The following is an 18643-nucleotide window of genomic DNA, read 5'->3' as shown; positions in this document are numbered from 1 at the left end:
GGAGGACATCGTGCTGCGTGGACGGAGAGGAGCAGTGGCAGCAGCGGGGACTGTGTCTGTGAGTGACAGCGGGAGTCCGGAGCCGGGAGCAGCGACCAGCGGTAAGTATAACACAGTCTGCAACCTCTCTCCCCCACCAACTAAGCCTGCTTCTTTTTTTTTTTTATGGAGCTCCTATTGCACAATGAAATAATGCACTACCACGCTTTAGAGGGGGGAGGGGAGGGGGAACTGACCATTTACATGGTCCTCCCTGTTTTTTTTTTTTTTTGGGGGGGGGGGGGGGGGGCAGGAATGCTTATCAATACACCATCAGTGCTGCCACTCATCAGTTTATTAACCAGAGGACAAGGTCCACTGTGTGTGTGTGGGGGGGGGGGGGGGGGGGGGGGGGGCAGGAATGCTTATCAATACACCATCAGTGCTGCCACTCATCAGTTTATTAACCAGAGGACAAGGTCATGAAGAGATGTATTCTTCCTCTGAAAGGTACATTTCAATGATTTTTGCACCCCCTGCTTGCCTATATGGAAGTACCACCTCCCGCAGAGGTTCTGTGGAAGCATACCTCTCCAGTGAGCTTACATGTCAGCTTGCAAGTGCTCATACAGAGGAAAAATCCTCCGATATAAGTAACCATCGGAGGATTTTTCCTTTGTGCGGGCACTTCCGAGCTGACGTGTAAGTGTACAAATCCGCTTGCAGCCGTAGCTTACGTCTTTTCAGCTGCAGTGGTTTTCTTTGAATCGGGAGCCGGCACTGATGTCATGTGACATCATCCACCCTGAACAGGCCGGGGAACGCCTGCTTTCCCTGGGGCCTGTACAGCGTTTCTATGAGTGCGCCCACCGTTTTTGTGGACACACCCATGAAACGCTGGATGCCCACCCCAGAACACCCCCTGCCTGTTAATCACTGTGCGAGTACCCCAGTGATTGAGAATATCACCAAAGGTGCTCGCAGCAGGGGTCTGCACAAGGGCATTAGTGCCCACCATCGGCAGAGGGGTTGAATTAGCTGCTCTATGAGTAGTTCTGGATCAACAACTTACAGATCAGCTTTGCGTCTGATCTAAAAATCCACCACTTAGTAAATAAAGCCCTGTGATATCAACTGACAAATATGGAGGGGAAAGGGTGATGGTTGGGGGCTCTCTTGCTGTATCCCAAGTCTGTGACTAGACCAGAGTAACTGGTACCATCAACCAAAAGTGGTATCACAGCATTTTACAGCACCATTCAATTCTCAGGGGGAAGGCCTATTTCACATGGGATGTTGCTATGGGCAACCAATCAGATACAATCTATTATATTCCAGAAGCTGCTTTATAAATAAGTAGTATTTTCTGATTGGTTACCAATAGCAACATCCCATGTGAAACAGAACTCCAATCTGATTGGTTACCAATAGCAACATCCCATGTGAAACAGAACTCCAATTTAGCACATTTCCATTGTGGTGGTAAAGTACAAACAATTCTGTTTAAAAAAATAAAATAAAATTGTGAAAAACTGCTGCAGGATATGCCGTGAGATGTGAGTCCCGATACGATCAGATCGCATCGGGACTCGCATCGCACGGCATGCTGCAGAGGGACAATTTAGACTATATAATGCAGATCTGCACTATCTAGTCTTGGCTGCCCTCTCTATTTCACTGCCGATTTGCACTCACACGGGAGTGCGCATCGGCAAGTAATCGGGCTCGCAAGCCCTAAAAAAGCATATGATCTGCATGCAATATGGCTTCCGATGTTCACTATATCGGAAGCCATATCGGCCCATCTGTACACACCATAAGGGCTTACATTGCTTCATTTAATTGTATCTAATTGTATCTATTTTTACTGCAGTTGCTGGAACTACGCTGAGGTCATCCTCAAGCGCCTGTCAGCGGAGGGAGAACGGAGAACGGCGCCCTGTGATCTGGAATCTTATTTAAGAGGTATGTGTCATTTATTTGAATTGTTCACTTGTTGCCTGACGACGAAGCTACGTGCTCCGAAATGTTGGCACTCAGGTCTTTAAAATAAACCACAGGAGGCTCTTGTAGTTCAACGTTTCAGCGCTTGCAGCGCTTTTATCAAGAACAGCATGATAAAAGCGCTGCAAGCGCTGAAACATTGAACTACAAGAGCCTCCTGTGGTTTATTTTAAAGACCTGAGTGCTGCCGTCATCGCTGTATGTAACAGGCTGCCACGTGGGTGTTGTGCCTCATGGAAGGCACCAGGCAGGCTACTACTTATCCGGAGTGCTGTGGATTCCCTCTACACATACACACACACACACACACACACACACACACGTGTGTGTGGAGAGAATCCACGGCACTCCGGATAAGTAGTAGCCTGCCTGGTGCCTTCCGTGGTACTCCCAGTCAAGGGTCCAATATACAATCAAAATGATGGTGGCACTCACAATATAACACACTAAGATAGGTCAACAAATCGAAGCTTTAATGTGTACGCTTCTTCATCAGGACATACAATAATCACAAATACATAAAACACATTTATACAGACCACCATAACGTGCTGACCAGCGGTAGCGTCACGTCATGCCGGCGACATACGATTGCATCGGCGCATGCCGGTGATGTTGGCCTACCATGATGCTGCCGCTGGTCAGCACGTTATGGTGGAACAGGTTGAGTATCCCTTATCCGACATGCTCGGGACCATGAGCATTTCAGATCAGGGATTTTTCAGTTTTTTTGAATATTTTTTTACTATACTTACCGGGTCCCCTGGCGTCCACGGCAGCCTTCAGGATCCTCTTCAGTCATCCTAGGTTGCATTGCGTGAGTTTTGTTTGCAGGTGCGCTGCTGACGTCACCAGCGCACTCGCGCAATGCACCACTGGGACGGGAGGTGCCGCTGAAGAGGATCCTGAAGCCCGCCGTGGACGCCAGAGGACGTGGTAAGTATCAAAAAAGGGGCAGGAAACGGAAAAAACAAACAAACAAAAAAAATTCTGAAAAACCACAGTTTTTGGAATATTTGGGGTTTTGGATACGGGATACTCAACCTGTATGTGTGTGTGCTTGTGTTTACCAGGGTTGGCGACCCGGGATTTGCAACCCGGGTTGACCCATTCGAACTGAAGTAATACTTGTGTAATTCAGCAAATTACCGGGTTGACATTTTTAATCCGTTAATTTGCTGCTGAGTGTGAAATGGGGTTAGACTGCACCCGACAAAATGACCCTGCACTGAAAATACTGTGTAATTGCCAGGTGGATTTTTATTTTGCACATCTAGTTACATCTTTGGTTTTATTACTTATCACTACATGGCTAGCTTTCATGAGACCTCGTGGATGGGAATGAAGCACTAATATTAGCTATTACAATTCTATGCAAACTCAATCTCACACTGTAATCTATGTAAACTGGAAGCCTAAGTATGTATTTGTTATAATGATTTTAGCTGGTTGTTTATAGTATTACAGGTCCTGTTTCTGCAGTGCAGCACAGCAACAAAGAGAGACCGAGACCTTCAAGTAAGTTTTCAGTATTTATTTATTTTTACAATAGTAGACTTGAACTATGGAGTGTTATTTATGATAGCGATTTAGGGGCATTTTTCGAAGCGATCTCACTAGATTACTTAGAAAATGCCCTTACATCGCTCAGTGTGTAGGGGACATAACAATGCGATATTGCCCAGCAATTAATATCCAGCATGCTGGATATAAATTGGTCAAGGCCAGTCTTCTCACCAGAGAACACTGGCCCTGACCGATCGCTCAGCAAACAGCGCTAACACAGCGCTGTGTGCTGAGCGATCTTGCTGAGTGTTCTGAGCAATCTAGCATCACACAGAACTATCAGCAAATCTCAATGTGTGGAGGTATCTGTAGGGGTCTATTCAACAAGCATTGTTGAGAGAGTTAGTTACCATGCTTGCCTACCTGACCCCCTTCATGAGGGACACAATGCTCTGCTCCTGGGCTTTCCTGGTAATGTTTGATTGCCATCACCTGTGGTGACACCTTCCTTATCAGTTACCTAGCTCCCCACAGGTGCTGGCAATCATACATTATCCATACCTCCCAGCATGCCCCTCTCCAGGAGGACACAATGCTCTGCTCCTGGGCTTCCCTGGTAATGTATGATTGCTAGCACCTGTGGTGACACCTTTCTTATCAGTTACCTAGCTCCCCACAGGTGCTGGCAATCATATATTATCCATACCTCCCAGCATGCCCCTCTCCAGGAGGACACAATGCTCTGCTCCTGGGCTTCCCTGGTAATGTAGGATTGCCAGCACCTGTGGTGACACCTTTCTTATCAGTTACCTAGCTCCCCACAGGTGCTGGCAATCATACATTACCAGGGAAGTCCAGGAATAGAGCATTGTGCCCCTGATGGAGAGGGGCAGGTAGGCAACCCTGATATATATACTGCTATATACTATTATATATAATTACCTACCTGCCCCGCTCCATCAGGGGCACAATGCTCTGTTCCTGGACTTCCCTGGTAATGTATGATTTCCAGCACCTGTGGGGAGCTAGGTAACTGATCAGAAATGTGTCACCACAGGTGCTGGCAATCATATATTACCAGGGACGTCCAGGAACAAAGCATTTTCTCCCTCATGGAGGGGGTCAGGTAGGCAAGTATGCGTGTTACCATTTGCAATGGCAGATACTACATCACCGGAACAATTCTATGACTGCTTCTTCACGACATGAATCTCTTTCCCATAGGATGGAGCAGGGCATCAAAAATGGTCAGCATCAGTTAATGTAAATTAAAAATATATGTATTGTAGTTTGATGAAATGGGAAATAAGGAGGTCCAGTATTGAGACCATAACTTTGTGTGAGGATGATAGGTAAGCAGGACATTTCAGTGAAATCTCCAGCATTATTTGTTTAACGAATGGGGCCAACCCTTTGGTTTTACAAAAGTAGATGAAAGTTAATAATTGTATTTTTTTTAAAAGGATAATAGGTGCTATAAGAACTAACTAAAAGCCTACTTGAAGATATTGTTCATACACATAGACAAGTTTTATTTGACATGGCGCTACAATGGAGTAAAGAACCCTGTCTGTTTCTTGCTCATAAGCATCATACAAGTTTTTTTTTCCGATTTAACCTAACGTAACTTGCATTTGTAGTGTGTGTGTGTGTGTGTGTGTTTTTCTTTAAGGTGGAAGGAAAATGCTACTTTTTAACTTTGTACCTTCTTATTGTGATCTAAAGTGTTCGCTTTGAATGTGGACATTTTTTATTGAAAATTGTAGCTTTTATTGGAAATACATGTACTATTGAAGGAATTAGGCACTAATTCAGCATGGGTTGCTAATTACATAATTCACAAATTGATTATCAGATGACTAACCATGCATTAGGGAAATTAGCGACTTAGAATGTTAGGGTGTGGAAACCGGCAATTTTCTGGTAGTGTCAGAAAAAAAATGGAGGTGTGCCAATTTTTAAGGGAGGGTCTGTGATGTCAGCGCCGGCCTTGTTCATTCTGTTTCAGATGCAGATTGGTGGAAACCTCAAAGCTACTCATATATGCACAGAAGGCAAAGTCTCTTCAGTGGTATGGGATTTGTGAGTAGATAGCAATAAATTTACATGCGGTGGATTTCTCCACACGGTCACCTGCAACTTCTCACATTAGCAATCCAAGCTGAACTAGGCCTTAGATGATTATGCATTATATATATATATATATATATATATATATATATAAACAACTCCAATGAAAGAAGGCACTCAGGAAACAGCGAAGTAAGATGAAACAAAAAGCGTGTATTGTTTTAAGCTTTCGGGGTTTGACCCCCTAACTCAGAACACGACTACAGGCTGTAGTCGTGTTCGAGGAAGGGGGTCAAACCCCGGAAGCTTAAAACAAAACACGCTTTTTGTTTCATCTTACTTCGCTGTTTCCTGAGTGCCTTCTTTCATTGGAGTTGTTATATGAAGATTTGTTTATGGCACCGGGGCAAGTTGTTTTATTACCAGAGTGCCGGCAGGATTGGACCCGTATATGTGTATGTGTATATGTGTATATATATATATATATATATATATATATATATACACATACACATGTTCTTGTGCTACAAATACATAGTTTACACTTGGTTTTAACAGCTGCCATGGTTTGATTCTGTTTAGAAAACTCTTCTGGCAATGTTCCATGTCATTTTACGAAGGCTGTGTGTGGCAAAAGATTTTGGCTGTGCAACTTTGGAAGGAAATTTATCATTTTTGTGCGTCACTTATATATAACTGGAAAATGACATTAGCATTTGTGTTAACTTTACTTCAAAATGATATTAAACATTTAAACATTCAAAACACAGCACATGATGTAGTTAATGGGTGAAACATACATTGATTGAGTCCACAACTGCAAAAAGGGACCACTGCTGCTTTGTGCGTTTCAATGTCTGTGCGCACGCTCAGCGAGTTGTGTGCATGCGCACACACGCACAGCTTAGAGAGAACACTGTCTTCTGGTCATTATCCCATCATTGAACACTCTTCTGTCCAGTGTTTTTACAATTCTACTAGAAAAGTTTTTCTTCTTCACACTAAGCCCTATAACACATACATGTCAGTGACCACTTACACGTCACAAATCTACCAGCTCTCTGTAAGACTGCCTTCCTTCCCTAAGGGTTTGCACTTTGCATGCCCTGGTTGCTAGATATTTTATTTCATTATTTCTCTAATCCATATCAAGCAGCTGCCCAACTTTTACATTAAATAGTGAACATAGTACATTTTCTGACTACAATAAAAGTTACTTTGCTTATACAGTGGATAAGTGTTAGTGATAAGATAGAGAATCTATAGCGCAGAATATGGAAAACATAATTTATGTTTTTTCAATTGTTTTGCAGAGAACTTAACAGTAGCTGTACAGTATACAGCAAAAGGACTGAGTTCCCTGTGAAAGTATAGCAAGTAGAAATTTGATATCCGCAAAACATACAGTATGGATATCCGGAATTTTTTCGGCAAAAAAAGTGACAAGCAGTCACAGCCTCCTGATCCCAAGAGAAGTGGGGAAAGTGGATCTATGCCCATAAGATCTGATTCTCCTGAATGTATCACAGACAGTGATGACAGTGATGCATCTATTATAGACATTCAGAATCCAAGTACAAGTTTCCATGAAGTTGGGTGTGCTGAGCAGGAAGATCCTTGCTCCAGTAATAGAGAAGAGCAGGATGAAATGCAGGAAGTTGGGTGTGATGAGCAGGAAGATCCTTGCTCCAGTAATAGAGAAGAGCAGGATGAAATTCAGGAAGTACCTGCTAAAAAAAAGAAATACTATTGTGAATTTAATGCCAAAATATCAAAAAGTTATCCAGTGCTAAAGAAATCTTCACGTGGAAAATATTCTGCCTATTGCACAGTATGTAACAGTGATTTTGCTATCAAACATGGTGGTGTTAATGACTGTAAACGCCATGTGGAGAGTGCCAAACATAAAAAACTATCAGAAGCCCGTGATAAAAGTCAGAAATTGGTTAGCTACTTAACTACATCTCATGACGAGCATGCAGTAATTCATGCAGAAATGCTTTTTACTGGCTTCCTGATCGAGCATAACATTCCTATTTCTGCCTCTGACCATGTAGGTAAATTGATGAGGGCAATGATGCCAAATACAAGTGAGGTTGCAGTACAAAAATATGGTTGTGGTAGAACAAAAACAACTGCAATTATTAATTATGCACTTGCACCACACTGCACAAAGCCGGTTATAGAGGCTTTGAAGATCTTGCCATTTACCCTAGCACTAGATGGAGGAAATGAATCTGAGGAGAAATTATTTCCCGTTTTAGTGTCCTATTTTGATTTGGATGGAAAAGTTAAGCCAAAGCTCTTAGATCTTGTGGTTTGTAACATTGCCACAAGCATTAATATTGTAAATGCAGTAGATGAGGTTTTTAAAAAAGAAGGAATTCCCTGGAAAAATTGCATTGGTCTCTGTTTAGACAATGCATCTGTAAATATGGGAAGACACAGGTCTGTAAAAACGTTGATTCAACAGAAGAGCCCTTCTGTTTTTACAGAAGGGTGCCCATGCCATCTTGTGCACCTTGCTGCAAGCAAGGCAAACAATGAACTTTCATTTGATGCAGATGCTTTTCTCCATAAACTTACAACCTACTTCAGGTTCAGCGCTAAAAGAATTCAAGCACTGAAGGAGATGAGTGAGTTTGTGAACATTGAGTATGCTAAGATACTGCAACATGGGGCAACCAGGTGGCTTAGTATGCATTCCTGCATTGAGAGGGTGCTTAAAATGTTTCCAGCACTAAAGTCCTTCTTCCAGTCAGAAGACTGTGAGAAAAATCCCAGGAGTAGAGCTCTCTGTGACATGTTTGAGGACTCCACTACTGAGTTGTATATCTTGTTCCTTCATGCAGTTCTTTGCTCATTTAATGAGACTAACACAGTGCTCCAGTATCGTTCTCCTTTTATCCACAAATTGCAGGAGTGCCTGATGGAGTTATATAAGAAACTACTGCTGAAATTGGTGAAACCCACCATAATTAAAGCTGCTGATACTGCAGAAGGACTTCTGAGCATAGATTTTTGTGATTCAGAAATCCAAATGGGGGACAGAGAACTCTTTATTGGGTTTACAACTGGTAACTATATAAGGACCTGTTCTTCCCTAGAACCCAGAGCAGTGACTAAATTTTATCGAGAAGTGAGAAACTTCTATTGTTCTGCTCTTACATATATGAAAAACAAATTTCCCTTAAATGATGATATAATAAAAGCGATGAAGGTCTTTGACTACAAAAACCGCGTGGCAGCACAATTCCAAGACATTGAAGTGCTTGCTAAACGCTTTCCCCAAGTGATAGACAACACCATGATGCAGAAAGTGCATGAAGAGTTCTCCGAGTACCGTGTGTATGACTTGCCCGAGTCCTCCTTACAACATTGCACAGAAGACGGTGTTGAAAGAGTGGATTCCATTTGGCATGAACTGAGCATGGTTATACATCCAGCAACAGGGAACAAAAAATTTGCTATATTATCAAGTATGGCCAAATCTCTGTTAGTTCTCCCGCACAGCAATGCGGAAATTGAACGCGTGTTTAGTATGGTCCGCAAAGTTAAGACTGAGCTCAGAGGAAAATTGGCTACAGAGGGAACACTAAAAAGTCTCTTGCAGTGCAAACTTAATCTGTTTACAGATCTAAGCTGTCACCAGTTCAAGCCTTCTAAAGAGCTTTTGTCTAAAGCTAAGTCCGCAGGTTATCAGCAGCGGAAAACATATACGCGTGATGCCTAAGATGTGTTGAAACAGTATGTAACACCAGTCTAAACCTTAGCTATTCTCATTTGTAGTTAAGCCATTCCAAACTTACTACTTTTAAGAAAGCATAAAAAAAGAGAAAATGTGATAAAATGTTCCACTGGGCTGCACTTTATAAAACAGTTTACTTTAATACGGTTTACATGCTAAGTTTAGGAATTGTACTTTGCAAATTTTTCATTCTTAAGTTAATTGAGCACATTCCACTTTTGTTACCTTAAGTATACACCGTTATGTTATATTATTTAAAATGTGGTTTAAAATATTTTGTTCAATCTATTCTTTTATTTATTGGACAGTAAAGGTCTTATTTGTTAAGTTATTTAAATATACTTCTGTTAATATTTACATTATGTATGTTATTTAAAGCATGATCATTTTTCAATTAAACAATTATTTTGGTAAAGCCTATTTTCTACTTCATACTATGTGTAATATAAAAGGGTAAGTTCTTGTGGCTGCCAGCACCTCAGGGCATTGTTAGTAATTCATTATACTATATATTAACTGTATGGGACCTGACTTACATTTCATTGAGGGCATAGTATACTAAGGATAAGATGTGAATGTCTGTTTGAAGAACTAGTGGGTAGAGGTTCTATTTGAGTGACTGAGTTGTAAAGGAAAATCTGCTCTAGAAGGGCAGCCAATAAATTAACATATACAGGTTTCTATATGTAGTAATAATGCTACATTACTCCCAACTGTCCTAATTACTGTGGGACAGTCCCACTAATTGGAGACTGTCCTGCTGTTCCAGCAGGCTGGGTCAATTGGGGAAGCTGGAGATCTCAGCTGCCCTACTGAGCAGCCGGTGATAGCTGAAGAGATGCCTTGTTCATGGAAACTCCAGTGCAGGGAGAAAGCCAAGGGCTGCTTAGGGAGCGCTGGGCAAGCCCCTAAAGTGACAAAACAGGGTTGTGGTGCTAGGCCCCACCCGTCCTTAGACCACGCCCCTTTAATCAAAGCCACACACCATTTTCAAGTTGATTCAGATTACATATTTCATGAGCATCAAACACATGGCAACCACACATGATTGCTGGTTTCAATTGTACAGCTTCTGTTCGTAGGTTGCCCATATACATACTTGCTCTGGTGGTATGCGGCTCTTCATATTTTTTTCACCAGCCACTGCAGGACACACCCCTGGGTGAAAATAGATACGCCCATATGTGTCACTAGACACGCCCTTTGGTTGATGACACACCCCTTTAATGGTGCGCGACGCTGCGCTCGGTGCATTTGCTAGCATCTAAAATCTCCCTCATTTTGCTTTTCAAAAGTAGGCAAGTATGATATAAAATGGATGGAGGAGCTGATCCACTCATACTAATACAGTAACTTAATCGGTCAGATGCACTAAGCTTTAAAACGTGATAAAATGCATAGTGATAAATCACAGCCAATCAGCTCCCAACCTCCATGTCAAAGGCTGGGTTTGAAAAATGTCAGGCAGGAGCTGAGTGGTGGTTGTTTATCACTTTCCATTTTACGACTTTTGAAGCTTAATGCATCTGGCCCTATCTGGCCCACACAGCGAGTGCACCTAATAATATAAATATGTACATTCTACATTATATGCTTTATGATCTAAGCCTAGGTAAAGTCTTATAGGAAAGCATGGAAGCACCTGCCTTTAACTATACTATATCCCAGTTGAATGTATTTTTCCCTCATAAAATTATAATTCACCCATAGCTGCTGGCTTTCTTGTTGCCCCCTCTGGAAGAGGACAACCAGGTTTGCAACGCATCACAAAGGGTGGGGGCATGACATAGCAGAGGAGGTGGTATAGGAGTGTAATGGTTGCAATCAAAAAATTACCGGCACTATACAGCAGATCGTGGCTATGATGATGCAATTCAGCTGCTCGGACAGCCTATTTCACTGAGCAACGGATTTTAAATGCACTTGTATAAAACTTATACTATTCTTTGATAATTACCTTGCACTGCTTTGTCTTCTGGGTTTTTCTTGGATTAAAAATGTCCATTGCTTTGCCTACAGAAATATATACCCAATATATTGGTTGTTGAATTATTACGTTAGGGTGGAAGTTGCATGGATTTCACTCACAATAGTAAAATCACTTACATGGTAAGGTCTCTTCTGGCGGTTTCACATGCTTATATCTGCTGTATGAAAATGTATTGAGCTTTTTTTTGCTGGCAGGGACTTGTAACCAGCTAATATCTGTTTTACTATCATCACCGCCTCTGTCATTATCAGTGTCACTAAACAGATGTGTAAAGGTGCTTTTCCTCTATAATTCAGAAACATAAGAAATGTTATGCACTTTCAAACATGAAGAAAAACAGATTACAGCATTAAAACATCATGAGTCAGATGCACAAAGCTTCAAAAAGTGAGAAAATGGTAAACAGCCAGCCAATCAGTTCCTAACTGTCATGTCACAGACGATGTTTGAAAAATGTAAGGAAGGAGCTGATTGGCTGGCTGTTTATCACTCTCCATTTTATCACTTTTGAAGCTTAGTGCATCTGGCCCACTACAATGATTACTGGGATTAAATATGGGAAGGTAGGAGAATGTCTGAAAATATGGGGGCATTTTCAAAATTTGACACATGGCATTAGCCGCTATGAACCAAGAGGGTTTCAGCAGCAACTGCTGTAGAACATGTGTGGTCAGGAGAACCCTGAAGGAAAAGGGAAATGGTTGCATTTTGCAATCAAATTAATTTTTGCACATGGCAGGGATGTGTTTCAGAGACCCTGTTTCTTCATGTGAAGAATAGCACATTTGGGTGACATCTGCTATTGACGCAAGAAAATCAAACAATTAGTAAATATCCTGATAAGAACTATGACACTAAAGATTCTCCACAAGTTATACAATACCAGATTTGCACAATTAGTCTCCATAGTACGGTTACCTATGGACACACTCCAACTGTGAACCCTTCCAATCAGGGCTTGTGCACACAGTTTGGATAATCAATGGTTGTCTAGAGTGAAAAGGGGATTTTTGTAAGAACTTACCGGTCGAACCCCTTTCTCTGAGTCCAGTCCGGTGACACAGCTAACCTTGGGATGTAGGAAGGGTCCGCAGGAGCAAGGCACTTATGCTTAAAGTCTTTGGCAACTGGCTCCTCCCTAATGCATCCCACAATGCTTCAGTTCAACTTCAATAGCACACTAGGATACAATACTTAGTACAATGCCTTAACATCTTATATGCAAACTCATAGAACCATAACATGACAACACCTGAACGGTACAACTTACTGAGCGTAAGGGAGGGATCGCTGTGTCACCAGACTGGACTCAGAGAAAGGGGTTCAAACGGTAAGTTCTTGCAAAAATCCCCTTTTCTCTTTCGTCCAGTTCGGTGACACAGCTAACCTTGGGACGTTCACAAGCCAGTCCTTTGGGAGGGTACGCTCAGACTGCCAGTTCTCATCACTGCCTGTCCAAATGAAGCGTCCTCCGACGCAAACTCATGAAACCTGTAAAATTTGGTAAAGGTGTGAACAGAGGACCAGGTGGCAGCCCTACAAAACTGCACCACCGTCGCCCCATGGCGCACAGCCCACGAGGAAGCAACTGACCTGGTGGTATGGGCATTGATCCGTGAAGGAACCGGTCTACCGGTCTGCCTTACAGTAGGCAAAGGCAATTGTTGACCTCAACCAACGAGCAATGGTCTGCTTTGAAGCAGGCCACCCAATCTTATGCACATCACACAATACCAGAAGCAAATCAGATTTTCAGATTTGCGAATGTCCTTTACCCTATCCACGTAAATTTGCAAGGCGCGAACCACGTCTAATTTCTTTAATTTGTCCCTATTCCTCACTCCCTCAGGAGGGGAAAACACAGGAAGAACAAGGTCCTGATTTAAATGAAAAGAAGACACTACCTTAGGTAGAAACTTAGGTACTGTTCCAAGCACAGCCATATCCTCATGAAAAATCTAAAATGGCGACTTGCAGGACAAGGCACCCAACTCTGACACACGCCTAGCCGAAGCAATGGCCAACAAAAAAGTCAGTTTCCAAGAAACATATTTAAGATCAGCCAATCTTAACGGTTCAAAAGGAGGATTTTGCAATACAGACAGAACTAGAGGCAAATCCCAAGGTGCTACAGGCTGCCTATATGGAGGTTTAAGTCTGGTTACGCCCTGTAAGAAGGTCTGAACCTCGGGAAACAGAGCTACCCTCTTTTGAAAGAAAATTGACAATGCAGATAACTGCACCTTTAAAAAGACGGCAGAGAAACCATCCTGCAGGAATTCCAAAAGTCTTGAAACTTTGAACCTAGACGTGTGAACGGGATGCGGTCAATTTGCCGGCGGTCGGGATCCCGGCGTTCAGAATCCCGACACTGGAATATTGACCGCCGAAAACCCGAAACTTTCTCCCTCCGTGGGTGTCCACGACACCCATAGAGGGAGAATAAAATAGCGTGCCGAGCGTAGCGAGGCACCGGGCCCGCTGCGTGGCGAGCGCAGCGAGCCCGCAAGGGGGGGCGATCCACGTCCCCCCCATGTCGGGATTTCGGCGGTCGGGATTCCAGTGTCGGGATCCCGACCGCCGGGATTACGTATCGGATCCGTGTGAACTCTCTGACGTGCACACCACCTGATGTAGATCTTCCAGACCCGATGGTAATTGGCTGCTGACACAGGCTTACGAGCCCTGAGCATGGTCTGTATAACCGCATCTGAAAACCCCTTCTTTTATAGTAAGGAGGTTTCATAAGCCGTCAAATTGAGACAAGCTAGGTCCAGGTGTAGAAACGATCCTTGCATTAGCAAATCCGGTTAAAGAGGAAGACGCCAAGAGTCCGTCGACAATCTATGTATGTATGTCGGAGTACCATGACCTCCTGGGCCAATCTGATGCAATCAGAATAGCTTGCAGGCCCTGGCCCTTCAGTCTCTTCAGTACCCTCAGGATCATTGGAAACGGTGAAAATATGTAAACCATGTTGAAACGCCAAGGAATCGTCATGGCATCCACTGCCCAAGCTGTCGGGTCCCTTGACAGGGAACAAAACCTCGGTACCTGACAGTTGCTCCTTGACGCCATTAGGTCTATCTCTGGTAGACCCCAGCGGTCCACAATCTCCTGGAAAACTTACTGATGAAGTGCCCATTCTCCCTCGAGCAGATCCGCCCTGCTGAGGAAATCCGCTTACACATTCCGGATCCCCGGAATGAACACAGCTGACAATACTGGATTATGGATTTCTGCCCAAATGAAAATCAGCAATAGCTCCTTCATTTCTATCTTGCTGCGAGTTCCGCCCTGGTGGTTCAGGTAAGCCACTGTTGTGGCATTGTCAGACTGTACTCGTAACGGTGATCCTTTCAGAAATTCTTCCGCCTGTAGCAAAGCATTCCAGACTGCCCGAAGTTCCAAGATATTGTTCGGGAGACTGGATTCTTCCCTGAACCAGAGACCCTGTAACCGTAGGTGAAGAACCACCACCCCCCAACCCCTGAGACTGGCATCGGTTGTAATTACTAGCCAATCCCAGGATCAAAGGGAATTTCCCAGCTGTAAAGTCTCTACATCTGTCCACCAGTTCAGGGATTCTCTTGACTCCTGAGACAGAACCAACTTTTCCTGCTTCATGGTCTTTGCGTTCCCCGACCAACACGACAGGATGTTCCACTGAAATATTCTCGAGTGGAATCTGGCAAACTGAAGTGTCTCGTACATTGCCACCATTTTCCCAAGCAACCGTACTCCCTGCCACACCGTTGGTGCAGGAGCTTGTAAAATTGTCAAAACCATCTGACAAATCTCTGCGGCCTTGGGTTTTGGTAGAAACACCCTGTGAAGGTGCGTGTCCAAAATCACCCCTAGAAATTGCAGACTTTGCGTGGGTGTCAAATGAGACTTGGGGAGATTTAGCACACACCCCTGATCTCGTAAGAATTGTGTCACGATGCTCAGATGTACCTGAAGCTTCTCCGCCGACTCCACCTTGAATAAAAGGTTGCCCAGATAAGGTATAATTATTATTCCTTTCAGTCTGAGGGCTGCAGCCATGGCCGCCATCACTTTTGTGAATACCCTCGGAGCCGTTGCCAGACCAAACGGCAGAGCTTGAAACTGGCAATGGTTCTCTCCTATTGCAAACCGGAGTAGGGACTGATGTTCTTTGTAAACGGGTACATGAAGGTATGCATCCTGAATCTACAGATGCCAGAAACTCTCCAGGCTCTATGCTTAAGAGCACTGAGTGCAGAGACTCCATGTGCAAATGATCCACCCATAGATGAAGATTTAAAGATTTCAATTTTAGAATAGGTCTGAAAGACCCGTCTGTTTTGGGAACTAAGAAAAGGATTGAATAAAATCCTTTCTTTCCTCCTGAGGTACCGGGACCACTACCTCTTTCTCTTTGAGTGACAAAGCTGCCCCCATAAGTGCGGATCTCAGACGCGGTCCGTGGTAAGGGAGTAGGAAGAAATCTCTTTAGAGGGATGCCCCTGAGATTTGTCCGGTAACCTTCGGAAACAATGGAATAAACCCAAGGTGGAATCTTTACACCTGTCCCGAAACTGCAAGAGGCGACCCCCCACTCTGATCTCAGAATGGGGAGCCTCCGCCCCGTCATGCAGAGGACTTATCCTCCCCTTTTGCTGCATGTTTCTTTGTAAAGGCCCCAAACTGGAATTTGGGGGTCTTTCCTCTACTGGCTTGGAATCTACCTCCCCCTGCCTGTCCTGTTATACGCTACGCCCCGAAAGGACGAGCGAAAGGACGGCTTAAAAACTCCCGTAGCCTGTTTTATAATGGCTTCCAGTTCCATCCCAAAGAGTAACTCACCCTTAAACGGTAAAGTGTCAAGGGACTTTTTTGATTCGCTATCTGCCTCCCATGCCTTTAGCCAAAGCCCTCTTCTAGCTGTAACAGAGGTTGCGAAGACCCTAGACACCATTTTAGCGCCTTCCTCACCAGCCTCACAGATGTACTCTGCAGCACATCTCAACTGTTCAGCCAATGTAAAAGCTTCCGAATCATGGTGGAGCTGACCGCTCAGAGCCTCCGCCCACTTGATCATTGCTTTAGCACCCCAAGCAGAAGCAATGATGGGACGCAGCGTGAAACCCACGCCTTCAAAAATTGCATTAAGACAACCTTCGACTTTTTTATCCACTGGGTCCTTAAAGGCCGCACCCCCTTGCACTGGCAAGGCTGTGGACTTAGATAATCTGCCCAAGGATGCATCTACCAATGGAACCTTTTCCATAACTTTACATGTTCCTCCGGCATGGGGTACATATTAGCATATTTCTTAGACATTAACAGCCTCTTGTCAGGGGTTTTCCCTGCTTCACCCAGCAAGGAAACCATACCTTCATCAGAAGGAAAACAAATAGGGTCCCTGCTACTCTTTTTAAATACACAGTGTGCAGAGGCTTTTTCTTTCTCAGATAGAATTAATGCCTGCTTCACAGTCAAAATTAAATCCTCAATACCAGGAACCGAAACATCAGCTTCCTCACTCCGGTCCCAAACCAAATCCTCCTCACATACACCGTCATCATCAGAATCCACATTCAAAAGTGGGGGTGTAGAAAAAGGGTGTCTATGAACAATATCCTCAGAGGATTTGGTAAACTGCTCCATGATATGTGATATTATGAACACCCTGAGCAGTGTCCTGCATAGCTTGTAGCACAATAGGGTCCCCCTGAGCTGGGGTAACAGACCCCACAGAAGTCTGAGAAGAAGGGATATGGCAAGGAGACCCTAACAAGGAATCCATTTGCCTATTTAAAGCCTCTGTTAGGGCATTCATGGACCTCCCCAAAGCAGCAGCCCATGCTGGTTCAGCTTGCTCAGAACTTGGGACCTGCGACCCACTGGGAACAGAGTCACATGAAGGGCACAATTCCCCCTGGTCCCCCTGTTCACATGTTATTTTAACTCCACACACTTTGCAGTAAACAAACATGTCCTGCGCTCCCTCCTCCAATGCAACAGAAGTGCACCCTTCAGCCATGTTAAAAAACACAATGCAAAATGCCAGGCAAAGCACAGAATAATGTATCAGTGTACTTATCTGTGCTGTTTTCTGTTGTCAGCAATCAGCGGGGGAAACGCTTTTCAGGAGACACTGTACTCTGTGTCCAGAAATCCACCCTGTTTAAGCTCCGCAGCATGGAGAGAAATGGCACCAGTGCACAGAGCAGGAAGAGACCAAGTCTCTGCTTCAGCAGGGAGCGTATCCTTTTTGGCGCCCTTTCCCCCTTAAGCCGCTCCCACAAGTGCCTTTCCTTACCTCCAGTGTCTCCTCTTCACTATGGGACCACTTGGAGTTGTCCAGCAGCGCTGGACTTTCTGTAAAAGACCTCAACTCCCTGGCGGGATTTTAATCTTAAAGCTCATCCAAGATGGCTACCGCCATCGCGGGGGGTCCGTCCCCCAAGATCCCCTTCTATGCAAGGAGCCGGTTAGGACACCCCCGGAGCCCAGGAAACCCCTCTTTTAGCAGAGACTTGACAGGACGTGATTCTGTCAGCCTCGCTGCACTCTCAGTGTGTGTGAACTTCATAAGAAGTAACACACTAGCCAAAAACCTGCTCTAACTAGTAAATTAATAAAACAATAAAAACCTAACTAGTCTAATACAAATTCCAAAGAAAAAGGTCAGGTGCAGCGCAGCTGCTCAGCATAGCACCCACTCCTGTGGGCTCCTACAACGAACTGAAGCATTGTGGAATGCAGTAGGGAGGAGTCTGCTCCCAAAGACTTTAAGCATAGGTGCCTGGCTCCTGCGGACCCCTCCTACATCCCAAGGTTAGCTGTGTCACCGGACTGGACAAAAGAGAAACATTTTTTTTTTTGCATGATTATAGAAACCCACAACACTGATTGATGGAAGTTTATGAGGATTTAGAGAAACACTTTTTATAAAAGAGCACCTCTTACCCTTTGTTCATGGTCGGTTTTATTTTTATGCTTCTTCTCAGGCAGTTTCCTGGGGAAACACAACACACATCATGGTTTTGAGAAATAAATGGAACTTCTTGATGAGACTATTCACTGATATGGTATGGGTGTAACTTGCTCTGAAAGAAGTAGCCACTAAACATATTAAAAAACAAGCACCTAACTTCATATTATACCTTGTCTAGTAGCTGATAAATAATCAGTTTAGCAACAAACTAGAGAAGGAGGCATGGAAAAAAAAGCAGGTATAATCTGTAATTGAAAAGATGTTAGGCAGCCTGACACATTTGAACCCTCTGAGGATTCTCAGATATTTACCTGTACGTACAGCTCTACACCCATCCTATCTCTTAAGGACTTACCGTTACTATAGGCTTTATTTGTAC

General features: G+C 43.9%; 1 protein-coding gene and 1 long non-coding RNA gene across 2 annotated transcripts in view; one reads left to right on the top strand and one right to left on the bottom strand.

The window, feature by feature from the left end:
• The window catches only part of SYCP2 (synaptonemal complex protein 2), a 113043-nt gene that overhangs the window by 72708 nt on the left and 21692 nt on the right, over window positions 1-18643 (bottom strand). Inside the window, exons 7-9 of the mRNA XM_083150084.1 lie at window positions 18237-18285; window positions 11414-11582; window positions 11265-11320 (exon numbers count right to left, since the gene is read on the bottom strand). Coding sequence (XP_083006210.1) covers window positions 11265-11320; window positions 11414-11582; window positions 18237-18285 — 274 coding nt within the window. The remainder of the gene's footprint in view (window positions 1-11264; window positions 11321-11413; window positions 11583-18236; window positions 18286-18643) is intronic.
• LOC146007998 (uncharacterized) lies at window positions 21-7522 on the top strand. Its single transcript, XR_014444442.1, has 4 exons — window positions 21-101; window positions 1853-1944; window positions 3443-3501; window positions 6873-7522. It is a non-coding gene; the product is annotated as an uncharacterized LOC146007998 (long non-coding RNA).

This window comes from Crinia signifera, chromosome 6, assembly GCF_055691185.1.
Source record: "Crinia signifera chromosome 6, ASM5569118v1, whole genome shotgun sequence".
Taxonomy (NCBI): domain Eukaryota; kingdom Metazoa; phylum Chordata; class Amphibia; order Anura; family Myobatrachidae; genus Crinia; species Crinia signifera.
This window is presented reverse-complemented; position numbering and strand designations above follow the sequence as displayed.